The 19,480-nt window shown below is 36.7% G+C and overlaps 1 protein-coding gene across 1 annotated transcript in view; it reads left to right on the top strand.

Moving 5' to 3' along the window:
- The window catches only part of VAV3 (vav guanine nucleotide exchange factor 3), a 145,014-nt gene extending 126,342 nt beyond the window's left edge, over positions 1–18,672 (top strand). The window contains exons 22-27 of the mRNA XM_030953354.1: positions 618–652; positions 2,409–2,525; positions 3,203–3,290; positions 3,617–3,746; positions 14,308–14,459; positions 16,204–18,672. Of these exons, the coding sequence (XP_030809214.1) occupies positions 618–652; positions 2,409–2,525; positions 3,203–3,290; positions 3,617–3,746; positions 14,308–14,459; positions 16,204–16,245 (564 nt within the window). The 3' untranslated portion in view covers positions 16,246–18,672. The remainder of the gene's footprint in view (positions 1–617; positions 653–2,408; positions 2,526–3,202; positions 3,291–3,616; positions 3,747–14,307; positions 14,460–16,203) is intronic.
- Positions 18,673–19,480: the final 808 nt, after the last annotated feature.

The following is a 19,480-nucleotide window of genomic DNA, read 5'->3' as shown; positions in this document are numbered from 1 at the left end:
GGGAGATACTGTGCCTCTTGTGCATGAATAAACATTATCTATACATATGTTTGTGTACATATACACAAATTTTGCAGCTGATTGGAGTTTAATTTTTAAATTTAATTTCAGAATCAAATGACATGCTTAGCAAGATACAGTACAATAGCTGCCCAAGTCAAATAAAAAGGAATGAATGATGTCATGTGATAGAAGTTGTGGAATATTCTGAGGTCTCTTGAAGATTGTAGAGCATATTTCCCAGTGGATATTCTAAGGCCACATGGTCCTGAATACATGAAATGAGTTTTATACATTAGTGTAAATTGTTCACATGTTTTAGTGCACTTTTCTGCAATACAGAGCACTGAGATATTTTGTTTATGAAATTTGAATATAGGCACTGTTAGAAAGGCTTTGTTTGAACAGTTCTGAAGTAAAAATAGCCCAAACAAACTGTCACAGAAGAAAAGAACTTAAAATATTCTGTACTACTTTCAGAGTGATATGGAATATTTGTCCTTTATTATCACTTCCTTAAAATAGACTTGTGGACAAATTAGATCACATTGATAGTTAAATCCATCTAAATTCTGCTTTTTAGAAAAAATGATTTTCTATATCTTTTGATATTCTAGGTTCCTAAGCCAGTAGACTACTCTTCACAGCTGTGGTAAGTCTCTGTCTTGTCTTACAAGAATCTCTGAAAGAAGCAGTCACAGAAAGAAACTGTGTTTACTACAATTTAAGTTATATTGGTTTAACCTTTCCAGGCTTCAGAAGAAGACATTGTGTAATGGTTTGGGAAAGCAATACCATGCATTGCCTAAAAGCATTTCTGATATAATAAAGTGCTTAATGATTGTGATGTTTTGTTTACATGATTGCGGCTGCACAGCCTTAGTCCCAGAGGTCTGAAATAGAACAATAAGAGATGGTTCTAACATGAAGCATGGAAGTATATCTTACATGTTGAGTGAATAAAGGAAGGAATAATATTAAATACATCTTGTATCATTAATAATTCTGCATTTCCTTAAAAACCTCCACCAACATTGAAGCTGTAGAGATACAGGTGGCACCTGGTGATATGGTTTAGGGGTATCTATGGTGGTGCAAGGTTGGACTAGATGAATCTTGAAGGCCTCTTCCTACCTTGATGATGCTGTGAAAAAATGTATCAAGACTGCAACCACTGCTGCTCTGGGGTTTATGAAGTGTGTGAACTCTTTCTCACAACTCAGAGAAGACATGGTGGTTCTGAGACAAAGGAGTAAGCATCACTTGCGTTCTTTCACTGATTTTATGCCTTGCCATTTAGACATGAATTCTGACTTCCTCTTAACTTGCCAAAAGTGAAATTAGGATCACACCTAAACAAATACTGATTTTTCATAACAAGCCAAGTAGTGTTTATTATTTAAAATTGATATTTTGAATTAATTTCTAACACATGGTCTATTTATAATTTTGTTAGAATAAAGCATATAACTGGCATTAGTCTTTATCTTCTATGGATTTTTAATAAAGAACTGTTATTTTACTTAAATCTTCTTTCTAATTGCTTGTGACGTATTGGTGTGAAACTTTACATAGTGGTGGGCTGTGGTGGTGACAGCCTTTGTAAAATGGTAGGATAAGCATAATTTCCCTGGAAGCTAGGTCACTTTCTCCAATTAACAGTTTAACCTGTGGTTTTACAAATGAGTGTCTGCTGACAGTGTCTCATGATGTCCTACACAAACCACAAGGCAGAGCAAGGGCACAAATCTGCTCATGCAGCCACGCTGCAGAATCAGTGATTTATTTGTCTTAGCTTTGAACACTTAGCGTCAGCTTTTTCAAATTTGGATGGTTTTGGCTTATTTATTTTTTTTCCTCTGGATGTTGGGTATACCCATTGCATTTTAACCTTTAGACGTTACTCATAATTATGAAACCAAAGAAAATATTGTCTTGTGTAAGTGCCAAATTTTCATATAGGTATTTTTTTGACCTGATCTACCTCTGGTGGCTGTTTCTCCATTTTGTTGCAATAAATCTCCCTAGAACTCAGGGAGGTTCAAACGTTCTGGACCACTGTTGTATTGCTTCTCTTGCAGCATATGATGCAGATAGACCAGCTGGTTTTATGAACTTTTTAAGCCAGTAGTCATTCAGCTAATGCTTGGGCTCAAGCACTTTCCTTAGCAGATATTGTATTCAACATCCATAAAGGTACTTTTCTAATTAGGAATTCCACAACCCCCAACCAGGGAATTTTTTCATGTTTTATTCTTCATTCAGAAATCTGGACATGGTATTCTTTTGCAATTGATTTATTTTTGGTCCTCATGATATGTAGAATATTTTCACTCTCTATTGCATATTTAATAGACCTTTGGAGCTTGGAAAAAAATCATAGGCAATTTTTATTTTCCTTGTTACAGGTTTGCAGGAGCAATGGAACGATTGCAGGCTGAAAGTGAACTGATTAACAGAGTAAACAGCACTTACCTGGTGCGGCACAGGACCAAAGAATCAGGAGAATATGCAATTAGCATTAAGTAAGTGGAATTGGATTAAGAATGCCTCAGGAAAGTTTTCCTGTTCTCATTTTTGTCTAGATAGTATTTGATATACATATAGCAAACAAGCCACTGTTTCCATTGTATAATTATGTGCAGCCTTGGAAAGAGTCAATATAGGAAAACTGAAGCTGCTGTCAAAAATTACCCAGGATTTATAGAAGGAAAGAAGCAGTGGTTTTGTAACGCTGATGTAGCAAATTGGGGCTACAAAAATAAAGTTTGAGCATGTTGGAGAAGAGTAAGCATTGTTTGCAGTACAGTGAGATCCGTTTCATTGACTTTGGTGAGAACTCAAAGCCCTTTGTGTCTCAGACTATTCAGTAAAATGAGGGTTTGTACATTTTGTGGGTGCAAATAATTGTTTGCTTTCATGTTGTTGATCCATATGAATATAAAAGCAGGAAGTACATGGGAATTCCCAATTAGATTAAGCAGTTAGCTGTGACTTTTTTTTTTCAGATGACAGATTACTTCTTTAGCTGTACTTTAATAAATATGTTTGGTTGATTAGATGTCAACTTTGTTTTGGCACAGATATACATTTTGTCTTAAGAATTTATGTGTGTGGTGTTCTAGGGGCATGCCCTCAGGTAATTATTGATTGTGTCTGATTAAAAACACATTTATATTCATAAGTTATTCATTGCCCACAGGTACAATAACGAAGTGAAACACATCAAGATTTTAACAAGAGATGGCTTTTTCCACATTGCGGAAAATAGAAAATTTAAAAATTTAATGGTAAGCATTGATTAGCTTTTTAACATTGTGAGATTTTCTTTGTAGCTCTTCCTGTGAGAGAGAACTACTTTGGTTTATGAAATTCCAGAAAGCTATGTGAGTGAAAGATTTGAATTGTGTCCACTCCTGCTAAAAGGATAATTTTTTATGTTTATGGTTTTAGCTCTAAGTGATAATTTTATGTGCTTAAGACTACATATTTATTGTTAGGACTGGACTGTGTCCCATGTAGTGAAGGGGAAGAGAAGCTGTCATTGCCTGTACACCAGAATGCTGAATGGTGTGTGATTTCAATTTCCAATGCAAGTCTTTTTTCTTTCTGAAAGGAACTTGTAGAATACTACAAGCACCACTCTCTCAAAGAAGGTTTTCGAAGTTTGGATACTACTCTTCAATTTCCATACAAAGAATCTGAAAACTCAGTGGGACAGAGGAGTAACAGAACAGGTGGCAATGGTGAGGATTATAAATTTTTGTGGATTACTTTGTCATATATATATGTGTGTATGTGTATATATATATATATTAAAAGGACAAGGTACTTGAAGCTTTTTCATCTTCCATTTTTGACATATAACCAATTACTATGGCAATGCTTTTAGCTAGGATTTTTGGAAGCTAAGCAGATTTGGATCTGCCAGGAAATTTATAAACATGTCTAGCAAGCTTGTCTTGCTGCCAAACTTAAAATCTCCCTGATATTCAAAAATTCTATTAGATGTGCTGGTGAGAGATCAAACTGCATCTTGCCTAGTTTCTTAAGAAATTTGCATATGTGCAGCTACGAGTGTTAATATCTGTGACAATTTCTAATCCTTAAAAAGAGATTTTAATAAATCAGTCTTGTAGCATAGCCCTATGAAATAGCATCTCAGTAATACCAAATAATTATGTAAAAAAATTTAGATTTACTATATCATAATTATTTTTATGCATGTTTTTTAACATTGAATGTTTATTAGAGTTCCCTTACTAAGCTTCAAAAGTTCATGAACTACTGTCCAATGTAAATAGCAGTATAAAAGTTGTAAAGTTTAGACAGAAACTGAGAAGACTTGCAATGCATATGCTGTCCTTTATTTAAGCTATTACAATTTAAGTGGAACATACATGGTTTTTAGGACATGGACAGGTTCAATGTTAATGATAAAACCTACCACATAGCTGGCCTCTGGAAAATATATGTTTTTGTCAAAGAGCAAATATTAGATTTGCTGTTCTGCAGTCACTGGCTGCATCTTTGTACTGTAACAGATAATAAGAGGAAAATAAAAATTAATGGGGATTTTAACAAGAATGGAGACTGCTGTAAAAGCCCAAAAAAGCCCAGTCTAGTCTGTGTGATGATGGTGGTGGCTTTGTTACTTACATTTGCTGTGTTTGTGAGCTTTTGTTTACTTGCTTACCTCTGTTCCATAACATTTCTGTAACTTTGGAGGCTTTCTTCCTCTCCTAGTTAAAGTGAAGATAATTTAGGACAAATGAATGTGAAAAACCATCATGTCCCTGGCATTTCATTTACTGTCAGTACTTCCCAGCTCATCTTTCCATTTCTGTTCTCCTTCACTGCTTCCCAGGACTTCTGTCAGTTGTCTCCTCTCTGTGGTGTTCATGTCCATTCCTGGTGAATTTCTCTGCCCTGTCCTTTCCTCTTCCTTTAGCTCATGGTCTCCCTGTGCTTCTCTCTTGATTTACTTTGCATTTTTTTTGAGTTATCATTGACTGTGAGCAGAACCAGATTGTATTCTGTTTTTTCCTTAGGCCATTTCCTTAGAATGTATCTCAGTTTGAATGTATCTATACTGTCCATCAACTTCTTACTCTGCAAGAGCTCAGTAATTTCCTGCTTTACAGGATACAAGATTTATGGTTCATCCTCCTTAACTTCACTCATCATACAAAAGAAAACATCATCTTTTACAAGATCTTTTAGGCAGTATGTGGGAGAGCAGGAGAAATGACTGAGAGATGCTCTCATTTTAGTCCAGGGGATGAGGAAGGGCGTCTCTGCTGCAGTAACTATCAGCCCTTTGATGCTGCAGACTGTACTGGTGGAAACTGCAGGTTTTGTCTTAGACCAAACTGAGCTGAAAACCTTTCAATTCCCCAACTCCTCATGTAAAATCTAATAGATTTCCATAATTCTCCTGCTTTGTCTAGATTGACTCAGAATGACACTTCCTTTAAATGGCATTGCACAGTAAAGTGTGTCCTCATGACTGTGGTGATTTATTTGTTGTTTTGTTTTGTTTGTTTAACCAAAATGTCCATGATTATCAGTCCATCTGTGGGTCACTCTGCTTGGTTTTTAAGCTGTCTTGTTCATTTTACCAAGCTGATGTAAGAAAAGCCTTATATTTATGCTGTGTGAACCCTGCTGGGCTGAATTTAGAAAGAATTTGGGAAACTTGAGGCTGCAATTTGGTTTAGTAGAGGGAGCAAATAAGTCACGTGGGGCAGCAGTTGGACATGGAGGTTACTCACAGCCCTCAGTGAGGACCAGCACACAGCTCATTTTTTGGATCTCCTCCCACATAATCCAAGTGCAAGAAAAACTGTTGGAAGGAAGCTGGACAAAGTAGGTGAGGAGAGAGGGAGCACTTCTGCATATTTTTTCAGTTTTGCAGCTACTCAGCATGGGGCTGAAGGTAGTGAATACAATGGGCTTTGACAGTTTGAAGCTAATTTAAAGAAGGATTTGGGTTTAATGTGGTGTTTTTCTCTATACTATTCACATATCTGGATTTTTAATGAAGCCATCTTTTGATAAGACATCAGCTTTTTTTCAAAACAGGAGATCTTTAGGATATATAACTGACAGAATAAGTGGGAAAAGTATTTCTAAAAAACATTAGTTGAACCACTGCAGACTTTGACAGAGCTTTATAATTTTCTGCTGCCAAGGTCTTTGAGCTGCTGTGAAATTGGATGGCAATACTGAATTGACTTTACTTCCCAGAAAAGAGTGAGAAAGAAGTATGTTAATTTTTTTTTGTATTTACATTTTTGTTTAGCCATATGGGAAAATAAAAACAACTGGTATTTCATTTAACTTGTGATTTCTAATGTGAATCATAATAAGTCACCTTGTAACTTCTTAAATTTTCAGGGAATTTGATTGTTGCTTCAGCATCTACTTGATTTTTAGAATAATGTTTTAGAACATTAATAAAAATCTCCTAGTGGGATAGTTATTTCGTCTTTCCAGTTTTTGGCTTCCCACTTGGGTTAGAACTTTGCTTTCAGTCTCCTTGTCTTGCAGATGTCACCTGTGTTGTTCTCATATTCATTGTACACTTCTTTTAATGTGGTTGTAAAAGCTGTCAGATATTTACTTCTGTCAATATAGAACTTCAAGTTAATTGGGAAGATTTTTTGGGAAATGCTATATTCTTTCTTCTTAGTTTTTCAGTCTTAGGGTTTTCTAGACACACACAGTATGATCAAGTTTTGTTTTGCTACACAGAAAAATACTAATTCTTACATTAGATTATAGGAATGATCAACCAGTTAATGAAATAAAGGCAAAAAAGGAAGAAAAGAGGACATTACTCTGTGGAGTAGAATAATGGCACTTTATTCTGATTTGCTGATGCAGAGCACAATCATATAGAGAAATTTGAATCTTTATGAAATTTAAATTTTAATGTAACCTAAATCATGAAGCCAAGTCGTACCTGAGGGATATTTTTCTTTGTCAGTTAACTAGGAGTAGGTATATTAACTAGTTATCATATCCTGCTAATGCTTAATGCATTAACTGTGTAAAGGCATCTCTTAGTAAAGTAAAACAAAGCAAGTATCATCTCAACCCTTAGGGAATCAAAATAATTTAGCCTTTCTGCTTAGAAGCCAACACCAGCACCCTATCATCAAAACAGATCAGTTTTTGTAGCAATCTAGTAGGATTTCCTTGCCCACATGGGTTTACTTGTTCAGAGTTTGACACATAAAACCAACCCTCCAGCTATATCAGAGAGAAAAATCGGGATAAAGTCTGGCCAGTTAAGGACCAGCCATCCCCCATACAGCACCTAAGCTGGGTGTGTTCCTGTGGGCTGCTGTCCCACTCTGCTGTTGTGCTTCTGGAGAAGTAAAGGTGGGTGTTTGCCTCTAAGAATGGGCACTGCTTTTGAGTCACTGCTTTTGGCCCTCTTGGTTTGTGTTGCGCAATTCCCCACAGAGCTGTTACTTGAGATTGCTGTCTCCAGTATAAAGGAATCCCTCATGCATCCCAGATAGTCCATTCAGTGTTAGAGGTGGAGAAAGCATCATCACCACTGGGAAGGATCAGAAGGGAGTTTCCAGAGTGTAAGAGGCCCTGGAGCATGATTTTCTTGTCCTATGAGACACTAACCTAAAATGCTGTTGGTTTGTCTTGTGGGATATTTTTTTGTTTCTAAACCCAAGGTTTATGAATGTTAAAATACAGTATCAGTTCTGTTTGATTTATTCATGCTTGTAGTTTCTTTGTCACAAATGTATCTATGGTCATCCAGGTAAGATGCACAAAACTGTAGCATTACCTCCACCATGGATTCTTGCATAAAACCATTCTAGTCATCATTCCTCCAAGTACTATTTTGAAGCCAAATTACTGTTTCATGTGTAGTCAGAAGAATAAATTCAGAGAAGTAGCTGTAGGTGATAAATATAACCCTGTTACTTTTTGAAAGAAAATTCATGTTCAGTAATTACAGATATTATTAGCTATAATTTAGAGGCTGCATTATCATTTATCCAGTTGAGATGGATGTACCTTTCCAAATCACAGCTGGGAGCAAAGATCCCAACTTCATTAGACATATACACAATATATCTTTATCGCCTCTTCCAAAGAGGGACAAAATGTGAGAACAGGTCAATAAACTGTAGTTTCACTTGAAGCAATTCTAGTTAATTTCATCTAATTTTTGCATTTGAAAGTACATTGCCCCCAGTTTTATTGACAACAGAGCAAGAGCACCTGTGGCTTTCACCCAGGGAAGCTGCTACAGGGGCTTAGGATGATGTGCTGGTTCTGCCTAGGCCAAGCTTTTTTTTGCTTGCTCAAGGGGTTTATTGCAAACTGGGGAAACTGCAAATATAAGCTGTTCTGTTTGGGCCTTAAAGGATGTAGTTTAGCTGTGGAATTTGTATTGATGTTAATGATTTACAGGGCAGAACGCATATTTCTTTTCCATGCCATAGTTTGGAGTTGACTCCAAGTCGACTTAGACTATACCCTAATTAAGGGCATGTGACTAGTGTTGCTGGGCTTAAGAGGATTTATGTATGCATGAATTCCTGCTTTTGTAATGGTAAGAAGTGGGGCACACAAAGAATGAAAAAAACTTTTGTTAAATCTGAAAATACTTGCAAGAGGCTGCAGTTACTATTTACTTCTCTGAAACCCTAAATGAGTGACTTCTTCCTACTTTACTCTTTGAAAAATGCAATTGTTAAAAATTAAATCACAGATCCAAGTTTTCTAGTTATTACAGTCAATTTCCTTGCAGACATCCTTAGTAGGGAACCTTAGTTTCCTTATTACCAATGAATTATATAGTTAAAAAACTATTATTTAAATCTTATGCCAATATTTCAATGTTCTTTTGCTTTTCTCTTTTTCTCTTTTTTTTCCTCTAAGCCCCTTCTTTGTTCTGTGGGTTTTCTTTTGTAACTCCTCCAGACTACAGCTTTGTTCCCCCTTCCTCCACTCCTTTCTGGTCAGGTACTGCTTTACTGCTTTTATATTTCTTCTAAATTTGCTTCTGTTGTTTCTGTGTGCAGCAAGTGAGGGAAGGGACGAATCTAATACTTCAGCTCTTCTCTGACTCCAAAACTTGAGTTATTACTTGTTTTTCTTGGAATGTAACAAAAATAAAACTCTTAAACTTTTGAATTATTACTGCTTATTGCAGTAAGCAGTTCGAATAGGAGTTGCAAAGCTCAATAGTGCAGCAGATTCAAGACCACTTGGCTGTTAAATTGCTATGCAGTTGACATCTATGAGCTACATATTTTTAATGTATTTGTTCAAATGCACAAACATGGAAATCTCAGTGCTTGTTGGTAAATAATACATTCGTCCCATCCCTGCAGCAAACCATACTGCAGTAGCATCTTAGAATACAATAGTTTTTTTTGTAGAGAATGCTTTCTTTAAATTCTGCATTGACATTGTTAATTAATTTTGCCCATCTGTTTTCTAAATATGGTTTTATTTATTTCCATTTAACCATCTCTGGCTTTAATAGATGCAATCATTTCAAACCGAGAGGCTGCATAAAAATGCTAAAAGTAGTAACATTGGTGGTCTCAGTCAGTGCATCAGTATGGGTATCACTTGCTCTGATCTCCAAGATCTGCTCTGCAAAGAGGTGGACTGCACCACTGGACAATTTAAGAAGAATTTTGCCAGTGGAAAGGTGAATGCCTTTGAGGAGCACATGGAAGGAGCTGCTGATGTGGAGAAAGCAGCACTTGCTCACCTTACACTGGCCTGCCTTTGTGTACGGGGTGGAGGACAGTGCCTGGGGTGAGCAGAGCAGGAGTGGGGTTGGCTTTTGCCCTAGGGAAGGGAGGTGTCCAGCACAAATGCAGATGGAGTCATCAAGATCTCAGTGGGCAGTATGTTTTACACTTGCCCAACTGACGTTGTCCAAATTATTTAGTGCTCTGAGAAGAATTCTTGGGGCTTTCCATAGTTTCCTGAGGGGAAAAGGACCTAATTGGTAGCTCTGTAGGAGAATGGTTACTGAACTTACTTGCACTGAGAGCATCTCTGGTGACCCCTCCCTTGATTCACCCCAGGGATTTCAATCTCCATGTCTTAGACTACACTTGGATGTTTTGCCCTTCAGTTGTTTCTTCCATTACATATAGGTATTTTTGGGGCAGATACTTCCTTTCAGTAGTCACAACAATGACTGGGAATCCAAGCTAGAAGGTGCCCTTCCAGTTCACATTTGCTTTTATAAAGGACACATCTGTAGAAAGCCATTTTGGTGTAGCTGTTTGCCCTGTGGTGGTGATGCTCAGCTGGACTCCTTGAAGCACTCACCTGATCTGAAACAACAAGAAGGAGTTAAGTTTTAGCTCTTTGCTCAAGGTAAATACTCTGAGCTTTTGTCCTTTTGGGCAGGGATAGGAGAGGACATCTTGCATTCAGCTGTCCTGTACTTGTCTGTAAATTCCATTCTTACTGAAACTGGTATCTGTTCTATGAGAATAAAATTGGGAAGTGGCCTGTGGTGATAGAACAGCAATCAAGACTCAGTTACTTAAACCTTATCACACGTTCCCATATATTCCCACAATGAGGTTTCAATACATTATAATGATGTTCTTTCTTTTCATATGAAAAACTGCTGTATCAGAAAATTCATTAATAACTATAATAATAGGTATCAATTCAATGTCTTACATATCACAATATGCCAGTTTAAGTATTTTGTTGCACAAGTACAAAATATTAAAGGAAAATATTGATCTGCAGTGTTTAATTAAGCATATCTACCCATTATATTCTTAGTGCTGATCTGCATTGCTTCATATGTTTGTAGTAAACCTTCTTTTTAAAAATAGCCCAATAATTTGCCTACATTAAAAGACTGAATACTTACTTCATGATATTACAAGTATTTTTTTCAAAAGTATCTTCAGAGCTGGCTTAGTTCTGCTGATCTGGAAGCTGGTAACAGAGGAGGAGGTTAAGCTGACTGCTGAGCACTACTGAAGGTGCTGCCTGTGCCTGGATAAGGGCACTGAGGCTTGCTGAAACAGTAAATGTACAAGTAAATGTACATGGCTTCAAGGAGCTTGGAAACTAATACACCCGAGCAACCCTCAGGGCAGTGGCTGCAGATTTATGAGGAGGCCAGAGCACAAGAAGAGAGAAACAACTACCCTCAGCTTTAATAATACTACATTGACCTTCACGGAATTCAAGCATGTGAGCTAGACTAGCCTGCTGTGATCACAGGGAACCTCTGTTGTTTGCACCCCAGATGCATCATCAGTGCCTCAAACTAGTATTAAAATTCATTTGCAGCACATCTATTTCACTGTTTATGTCCAACATACTCCAGTGTAAGTCAAAGCTGATTATAGTTCCTGTAGTCATCATCTTCTGTTTGCAGAAGGAAAGGCTGGATTAAGTAAAAGCACATTTCTCTCATTCACATACGCACTTTTCATTTGCTTCTTTGGATTTCTCACTCTTATTTCCAATTAGTTCTCTGATTATCTCCCTTCTATTACACAAGGTTTATTTATTACTGGTTTTTAACAGCTTATTTTCTTTTTTAACACTTTCTCTTTCCCTCCCCCCTCCCTTTAATTTCTCATTCTCATTCATCCACCTGTTGGGTCCTTTCTTCCCATCAATCTATGCTGTTAATCCCATCTCTCTCTCTGAGTTCTTCCTGTAGCTATCCTGTTTCTGTCCTTCATTCAGTGTTGCTTCTCTTTCCCATCTGTCCAGGTGTCCTTTCCATGTGTTGTCTTCCCTCAATTTTATTTATCCCAGGACAGCACTAATTGGAATTCAGGGCTGATAGTCACTACTCAAGGTGTTTTTGTGATTATGTCAGCAGAGAGATATGGTTAATATTTTTTTTCCAAAATTAGCACTGTCATTTTCCTGTATTCCATCACTCATCTGGCTTCCTTTTATATATTTCCTATCATGGGCTTCACTTTTATTTGAAAATATGGATCTTGGATTCTAAATTAATCTAAATTCTGCTATTTTCTGCCTCAAGACTTTTGAAGATATATGGTTTTGATTTCTCTTGCTTCTTTCTCCTTTTCCTCTCTGCTTTGTGAGTTGTAAAAGAGTTAAAAGTCCTCCTTTCCCCCAGATGTGCTTCTCTTTCTTCTCTATCCTAATTTTCCTTGTTATTTCCCATCCTTATTATTCCTCTATGCATTTCTTCCCTTCTTAGTTCTTTTCTTCCCCATTTTCCCAAATTTGTTCATCTTTGCTTCCTGTAATTTTTCCTTGCCCCTTAGTGTTCTTTCTAGAATCTGAAATTACACCCTGCTGCCCAGCATCACACCTTGCATTCTGCAATGCTTCTCCAAATCTGTCAGTGAATGCTGCACGCCTGGGAATGCTTACTGACCCTCCAGTCAATAACTGCTCTTCTTTTTTCCTTTCTCCAAAACAACTGCTGCCCATGATGTGCTCTTTCCCTGTAAAATTGATTACTGCAATGCTGATAAGGTATAGGACATTACATTCATGTCAGGGTCTAAACAAGTACCATCTACATCTGACTGGCTAAGAGGGGGAAAAAAGCATGTTTGAGCTTTGCTTAATATAGCACCTAGATTTTTGCAAAATCAATATAAGCAATAAACTGGGAGGCTGATTCTCTGTTATATGGCATCTTTTACATAATTTATCAGGTGTCTGATAAGCATACTCTGTATAAGGAGTCAGAATGGTTGGACTGAACTTTAGTGACATGATATAATTATGTGTTATCAAAACTGGTATTTAGGCATTCTATTTTTGTGATATATCTAATAATATTTTAAACCTAGTATTCCTTGTTAGTTTAAAATAAATTGTTTGTATTTTCTCTTTAAGCTGAAAGTATTTGAACATATTATGATTTTCAGATATTTAAAACTTCACTGGAGTCAGAAGAAAACTTCAACACAAGCAGAACTGAAACTGTTAAGGTTTCTCAGCTCATCTGCTGTGTTTTGGGTTCTTGATTTAAATTAAAGGCACCTAGGTATGAATTAATGGTATTACATTGCTGAGGGCACTGCTAAGCTAGAATCTTAAAGGCATTTCCTAATGAAGATTGGGCATTTCTAAGAAATATGAAAGGGTTCTGAGGATAGAGATGATTCTATGTACATTATATGAAGTCATCCATCATGATCATATGAATTCATCTGAAATCTTTTGGAAGGAAGCTTGCCTGTGCTCCTGAACTCCTCTTACAGTAATTTATGTAGAAAAACAGTGGCATTAATGGGAAAAAAAAAAGCTGAAAAATGCCTTGGCCAAATAATACAACTACAAAATGCCATGGAGTAGTAGATGTTCTTTCTAAAATGCTCAAGTCAAAGGTCTTTTATCTGTTACGCCATGCCTACTTTCCTCTCATTGTCCTCACAATGGAATCACTGAGGATTTCTTTTGCAAGTCTGGACATTCTACATCAGTGTTGGAACAATTTCCTATAAAACTATTTGGAAAAATGATGGTTTTTGAAGTGAGGCTTTTTGTACCTTTGCTTTTTAAAAATTCTTAACAGCTTTTTATTGTTTAAAATGTCTGGGCTTTACATTGGCAAAATTCTTCTATATTGATATACCTTAAAACTTTAAAGTGTTAATTTCACTGAACCTTAATTTTATAGAAAAATCCAATGGTGATTTACAGAACAAACACCTGAAAAGAATAGATTTACATCAGTCAATATTAATGCAGATTGTGACAAATGATCCGTGGAAATTTCCTGTAGAAAGTCTGTAACTTTTGCTCATGCTGATGTTAGCTTCCAGTTTTAAGTGCATTAATATTTAACTGGGGAGTTGTTTTTTGAAAGAACAGCACCTTATTCTGTTTATTTTGCTTCATTAGAGGTCTAAAGTTAAATCAACTGTAAATGCTAATAATTCTTTTGGAAAGAAATTAGTGACCCGTAAAATATGTTGATGCATATAACTGGCAGCAAGTTTTATTATGAAGCACAAGAATAAAATAATTGCAGATGTATTTAGCAATCTTAGGGTGGGGAATATTTTATTTATGGCTCATCTAGTTTGATTTTTCTTCTAAAAATAAAGAGGACTTTTCAAAAAATGGCCAAAAAAATCCCTTCAGCTTTTACACCATTAACCTATATTTAATTCTTATCAATTGTAGTGCAGGTGTTTTGCATAAAATGAATGCCAGTGTGTGTTGCTATTGAATCCTTGTTTTCTATTTTACAGTATTTCTGTTTACAGTAGCTTGGCAGCCTTTATTTAAGCAGCCCTAATGCTATCACCATGTGCTTCCTTTCAGTGCTGAGCCCGAAGGTGATCGGCATTGCCATAGCCAGGTACGACTTCTGCGCGCGAGACATGCGAGAGCTGTCCCTGCTCAAAGGGGACGTGGTCAAAATTTACACCAAGATGAGTGCCAATGGCTGGTGGAGAGGTGAAGTAAATGGAAGGGTAAGGCTATTTCTTTTTCTTATGTTTCTTTCTGCCTTCACTGACAGTGATTTTGGTAAAAAAAAAAAAAGAAAAAAAAGTGTGATCCTACATTGTGTATTTAAATTCAAAAGATGGAACATGTTCTCATCTTTGTTTCATAGCAGCGAGGCAGAACTCTTGCCAGGTAGCTTTCCCAGCATCTAAATGATTGGTTATTTAACGTGACCTACCAGGCTGAATATTTGGGCTAGGTTATATGTTTGGAAAACAACCAGGATTAATAGCACTGCTACAGTTGACCTTTCTTGAACTGTTTTGCACACAGATACCTGGGGTCAGGTTCCTGCTGCTGTGGAACTCTCTTTAGCACTTTAGCACAGAATGATTTCCCACATCTTTCTGCCAGAACACAATGCAGTGGAATCAACCACCTTTTTATAGAAGGCTGCTGCTTTGATCTCTAGGAATGTGGCCCAGATGAAGTGACACATTTAGCAGGGATTTTTATGAACTCACTTTACACCCTGCTCTGAGACTTGGAAGTGAAGTTTCAGTTTTGACCTATAAAGGGTTTACTGTTTCAATCTTAGTTACTGCCTTATAATGCAGATTAGTCAGAAGCATTTGAGACTGCTGTTTCCATGTTTAAAGTGCTGAGTGCAGGGTCAAGGAATGTGAGGTAGAAGAATGTAAATTGTCTGGAAGCTGGAAATGATGGTAGCAAGTGCAGTTGAAGTGAATGTCCAGACTTACTGCTTTATGCAATTTGGAGAATCTTTTTTATTGTATACATGAGCTTGGTTATGTTAAAGTTAAATGGTTAAAGCTTTTTAAATAGTCAATTAGACCAGAAGAAATAGGGAAGCAGAAGAAATACCCGTTGTGCTATATACATTTTACATGTGAAGAAAGTTGAACAACTCATTGTAATGCAGCTGCCCACATTCTAACAGATGCCCTGTTACATGCTGGCATTCCTTGGTAACTTTCATAGCCTGGACTTGACATTATAAACTCATCTCCAGAGATATTTTGGCAAGGTAGTCTAAAAATCTCTGCAGTCACCCCTTCTAGTCATGCTCTAGGTTTGGTTTTGAGTTCTTTCATGCATGTTAAATTGATTTTAGGTATAAAGAAGTCTGAAGAAACCTAAAGCAAATACATAAAATAAGAAATATATGACATTGTGTCACTGTATGTCTTACATAAATCTTATTTGGCACATCATTAATTTCAGAATGTAGATAACTTAATAACTTCTGAAGTGTAGGACACTAGACTCTGCTGTCTAATTGTGTCATGTGTAACACCTGTTTTGGTGGCAGTGGAATTCAACTCCATGTAAAGCAATCAAGTCAGTCAGTGTTTCTTTTATAAGAGGATTCCCTGGACCTGACTGGAGCCTGTTAGTTTAACTCTTCATTCAGAAAATATTAGTGTCTTGCTTGTAGTAAGACTACTTCCACTCTTGGCATTTTCTGAACTTTTAGGCTTCCAGTCTGGGCAAGTGTGTTTTAGATTTTTAGGGGGAGGAAGTGACATAGAGGGTGTTGGTTTCCAAATTGTCATATCAGAAAGTTATTCTTTTATTAAGGGTACTTAATCTGTGTCAGGTCAGCCAAGTTTGTCTTTGTAATCTTTTTAATATATGTACAGAACAGACCCATCCTTGCTGTCCCTAGGTCAGCCATAAAGAAAAAACAAAACAAAACAACTCTTGTGCATCTCATGTATTATTTTGTTCTGCTTTTCCCCTTTTTAGGTGGGCTGGTTTCCATCAACTTATGTTGAAGAGGACGAATGAATTAAAAGCTATCCTCTGCTGACCAGCAGTTTCAGGGATTGTAAAAATTATATCTTCAATGTGGTATTGGTCTTGTTGAGTATTTAAACAGCAACATTTTTGCCTGTCTGAATCCTCCAGTCTTAATGTTGGGATTTATACAGAAGTTTGGGCTGACAGATTATTACCTTCCCCAGAGCTGTGCAAGAAACAAGCTGCCAGTTTGCCATCACTGGGGATCAGTACAAAGTCCAGCCCTCTCCTTCCCAGATGATCTCTGGAAAACAAAATTCTTTGTTCCTTTGCATTTCACCCTGTACTACACCATGAGTACTAGCAATGGCTGAATATTTAACGTTTCTCTTCCAGCTAACATCTGTGATGGTACAAGGAGATGAAGGCTTATTATTTCTTATCACTGCATGCAGAAAACAGATTTCAATCATTCCAGTGGGCATAAAGTATAGTCAGTAGACTTGTCTTGAGACATCAAACTACTGTACTTATCAGCTTACAAACCATTTTACACTCACAAAAACATTCTGAAGGAAATGTGTAGTAAATATGAGTAGCATTCATGCATATGTAATTACTTAACTGGCTACTTTGAGGTCCTGCCTAGATCTTCTAACAATCTGTTTAAAGACATTCTAAAAAGGTGTAGTGATGTGGTATTGCTTTAAAAAACATTCACAAAGTGGAATTGTGTGATCCTTTTATTGTCAACTCAAGCCTTTTTATGTGAGGTTTTTTCATTTAAGCAGCTGACAATAAAAGTGCAACTGGGGGGATAGTCATGACAAGATGAGCTGAAAGTTTTCAGCAATAACATTAAATAAATATTGCAGACTTATTCTGAAGGAGGAAATACTAATGCAAGATGATGCCATTTCTCAAGAAGAAAAGTGTTTATCTTAACCTCTTGATTGATTTGGATGAGCTTCAATGCTTTCAGTTCAGTACTGTCTTTTCCTAGTTATACAGGACCTTCTGTCACCTTTTGTGAATGCAAATGGAACTTGAAAACTTCCTTCTGCCCCTTCCTTTCTTGTTGCCTGAGATGTCAGTGGCAGTTCAGTGAGGGAGTTGTCTTGTTGCAGTGTTCTCAACATCCCCAAGTGTGTCTAGGTTAGCCAGCATGAAAGATCAGGCCTTGTAAAGTGGTGTCCTCTGCTTGGTGAGGCAGTGTTTACTGTAATTATGAAGAGGTAGAAATGTAGTTACAAGCTAAAATAAATGTGGATGATGTCTTCAGATATGCAGTTCTAAATATTTAAGTAATGCTACTTGAAAACTTGAAAGAAAATCAAGCTCTTAAATGAAGTTAATTCATCCTGTCCTACATCCTCTCTTTTGCTTTTTGCCTGCTCTCTTTTTCTGTTGGCACCTTAAAGTTAGTGCGCACTGTCACTGCACAGTTTAACCCTGCAGTGCTTTCCCAGTCTACAAGCAGCGTAATCTCCACTATTTGTCCACAGAACAGAATCTGCTAGTACATATTTGGGTTTCTCTTTGGCTAACCCCAGGATTCTTTGCTTCTTTCTGGCCTTTCGTGGCCATCAAGAAGAATCAAGCACAACACAGAGTTCACAAAATCCCCTTCATCTCTGCAACTGTCTTACCCACCTGCCACACCTGGCAGGCAGTGCTGTGTGACCAGGGGAAAGAGAGGAGCTTCTCCTTAGAAACTTGAGAGATTCAGCCTTGCATATGAAATTCTGCCAATGCTCTAACTTTTCAAGGATTTACCTCAAAATGATGTAAACTGTGATTGTGTTGAATACATTACTTGATGGAGTAATTGAGAGCATTTGTGTAAATATGTAGATAATGCATAAAAATTTTGTAAATTATGTGTACAGCAGTGTAGGCTAGAGTATGCAGTCTTTGATCATGTTTTGCCATGCAGTTTGATTGTCTGTTGTGAGCTTAATCCTCTATTCCTTAAGGAGACAAAGATGATTCTTTCACAGTTTTGCCTGCTTGAGGGGTAGAGGAATAGGCTCTAGGTCTGTGAAGTGTTTAGTGCTTTACTGTCATATAGTTCTGAGAGGAAGCAGTTAAATTCAGTATGAGTTGAAAAATATAGCAGTCATTTCAACAGCTTGGCTTTAGAATAACTTTGAGTATTCTCTCCATCCTAAAAATGTTGTAAAGCTTTTAAGCAATTCATGAGTCCAGTAGTCATCCTTTGAGAAGAATGAAAGCCATAGGTAAACTTTACTTTTATGGTGTAAATCTGCATATCATTGTCTGTGTTTAATGCCCTGTATTGATTGAGTTAATGCTGCATCTTAAACTATATTTTGAGTACCAAAGACTTCCTAAATATTCTGGAGCATCTCTTTCATGTGCTGCTTCTGCCTGTATGGAGTTGTTTTATGTCATGCAATAATGGAATTACAGTACTTTAATTTGTACTATTTTGTAAATATGTTAAATATAATAAACTGGTTAATTTTTTTGTTTAATGACGTGTCAAAATGTGTAGTTTGCTGCTGTGAAGGTTGTGTTTCATTTGTCTCATCACTTTCTCATTGTGAGAAGTTGATAATGGTTTGTTTTTGTCCAAGATTTATATAATCCTTATTTAGCTGTAAAACTGAGCTGTCAATGTAAGTGGGACAGTACAGCTTTCTTTGAGAACTTTTTATTGTCAGGATAATATGCCTTGTGCCAGGAAGGTGCCGAGGCTTCTTTAGTTTGTGTGGGTTTTTAAAAAATTTATTATATTTTTAGCTATAGAGAATCAGTCATATACTATTGATTTTTGATACTTGTAGGTTTTTTTGTTTGAAAAGAAGTTGTGCCTAAAAAGTTTGATGTGTAACTTGTCACAGCAACATCTTTTCCACCTTCTTTTTTCTCTCTTGTATGTGAATTAACGTATAAATTCAGGCTGAATTGAACTCAGGTTTGAAAATACAGTCTGTGTCTGATTTCATGGGCTAGTTGCTGCAATCTTTTTGTGATGTAGCCCATTCATGTATTTTTTACAATGTAACATTCGTTATTCATGTGTTTATAAAAATATTTCTGGACAGGTGAATTAACTCAGCAAGGACAGTGATGATTCAGTTGCAGTGGGGTTTTTTGTGTCCCTTTCATTTTTCAGTAAGAGAGATTTTCTTGTGGAAGTGCCCTTCTAACAGATAATTATTAAACCTAATGAGGCATTTAAACATCCCTGCAGATGTAAGGCATAATTTTCCTGTCACCCGTGAACATATCGCATAATGAAGAGTCACACCTAATG

This window comes from Camarhynchus parvulus, chromosome 8, assembly GCF_901933205.1.
Source record: "Camarhynchus parvulus chromosome 8, STF_HiC, whole genome shotgun sequence".
NCBI classification, from domain to species: Eukaryota; Metazoa; Chordata; class Aves; order Passeriformes; family Thraupidae; genus Camarhynchus; species Camarhynchus parvulus.
This window is presented reverse-complemented; position numbering and strand designations above follow the sequence as displayed.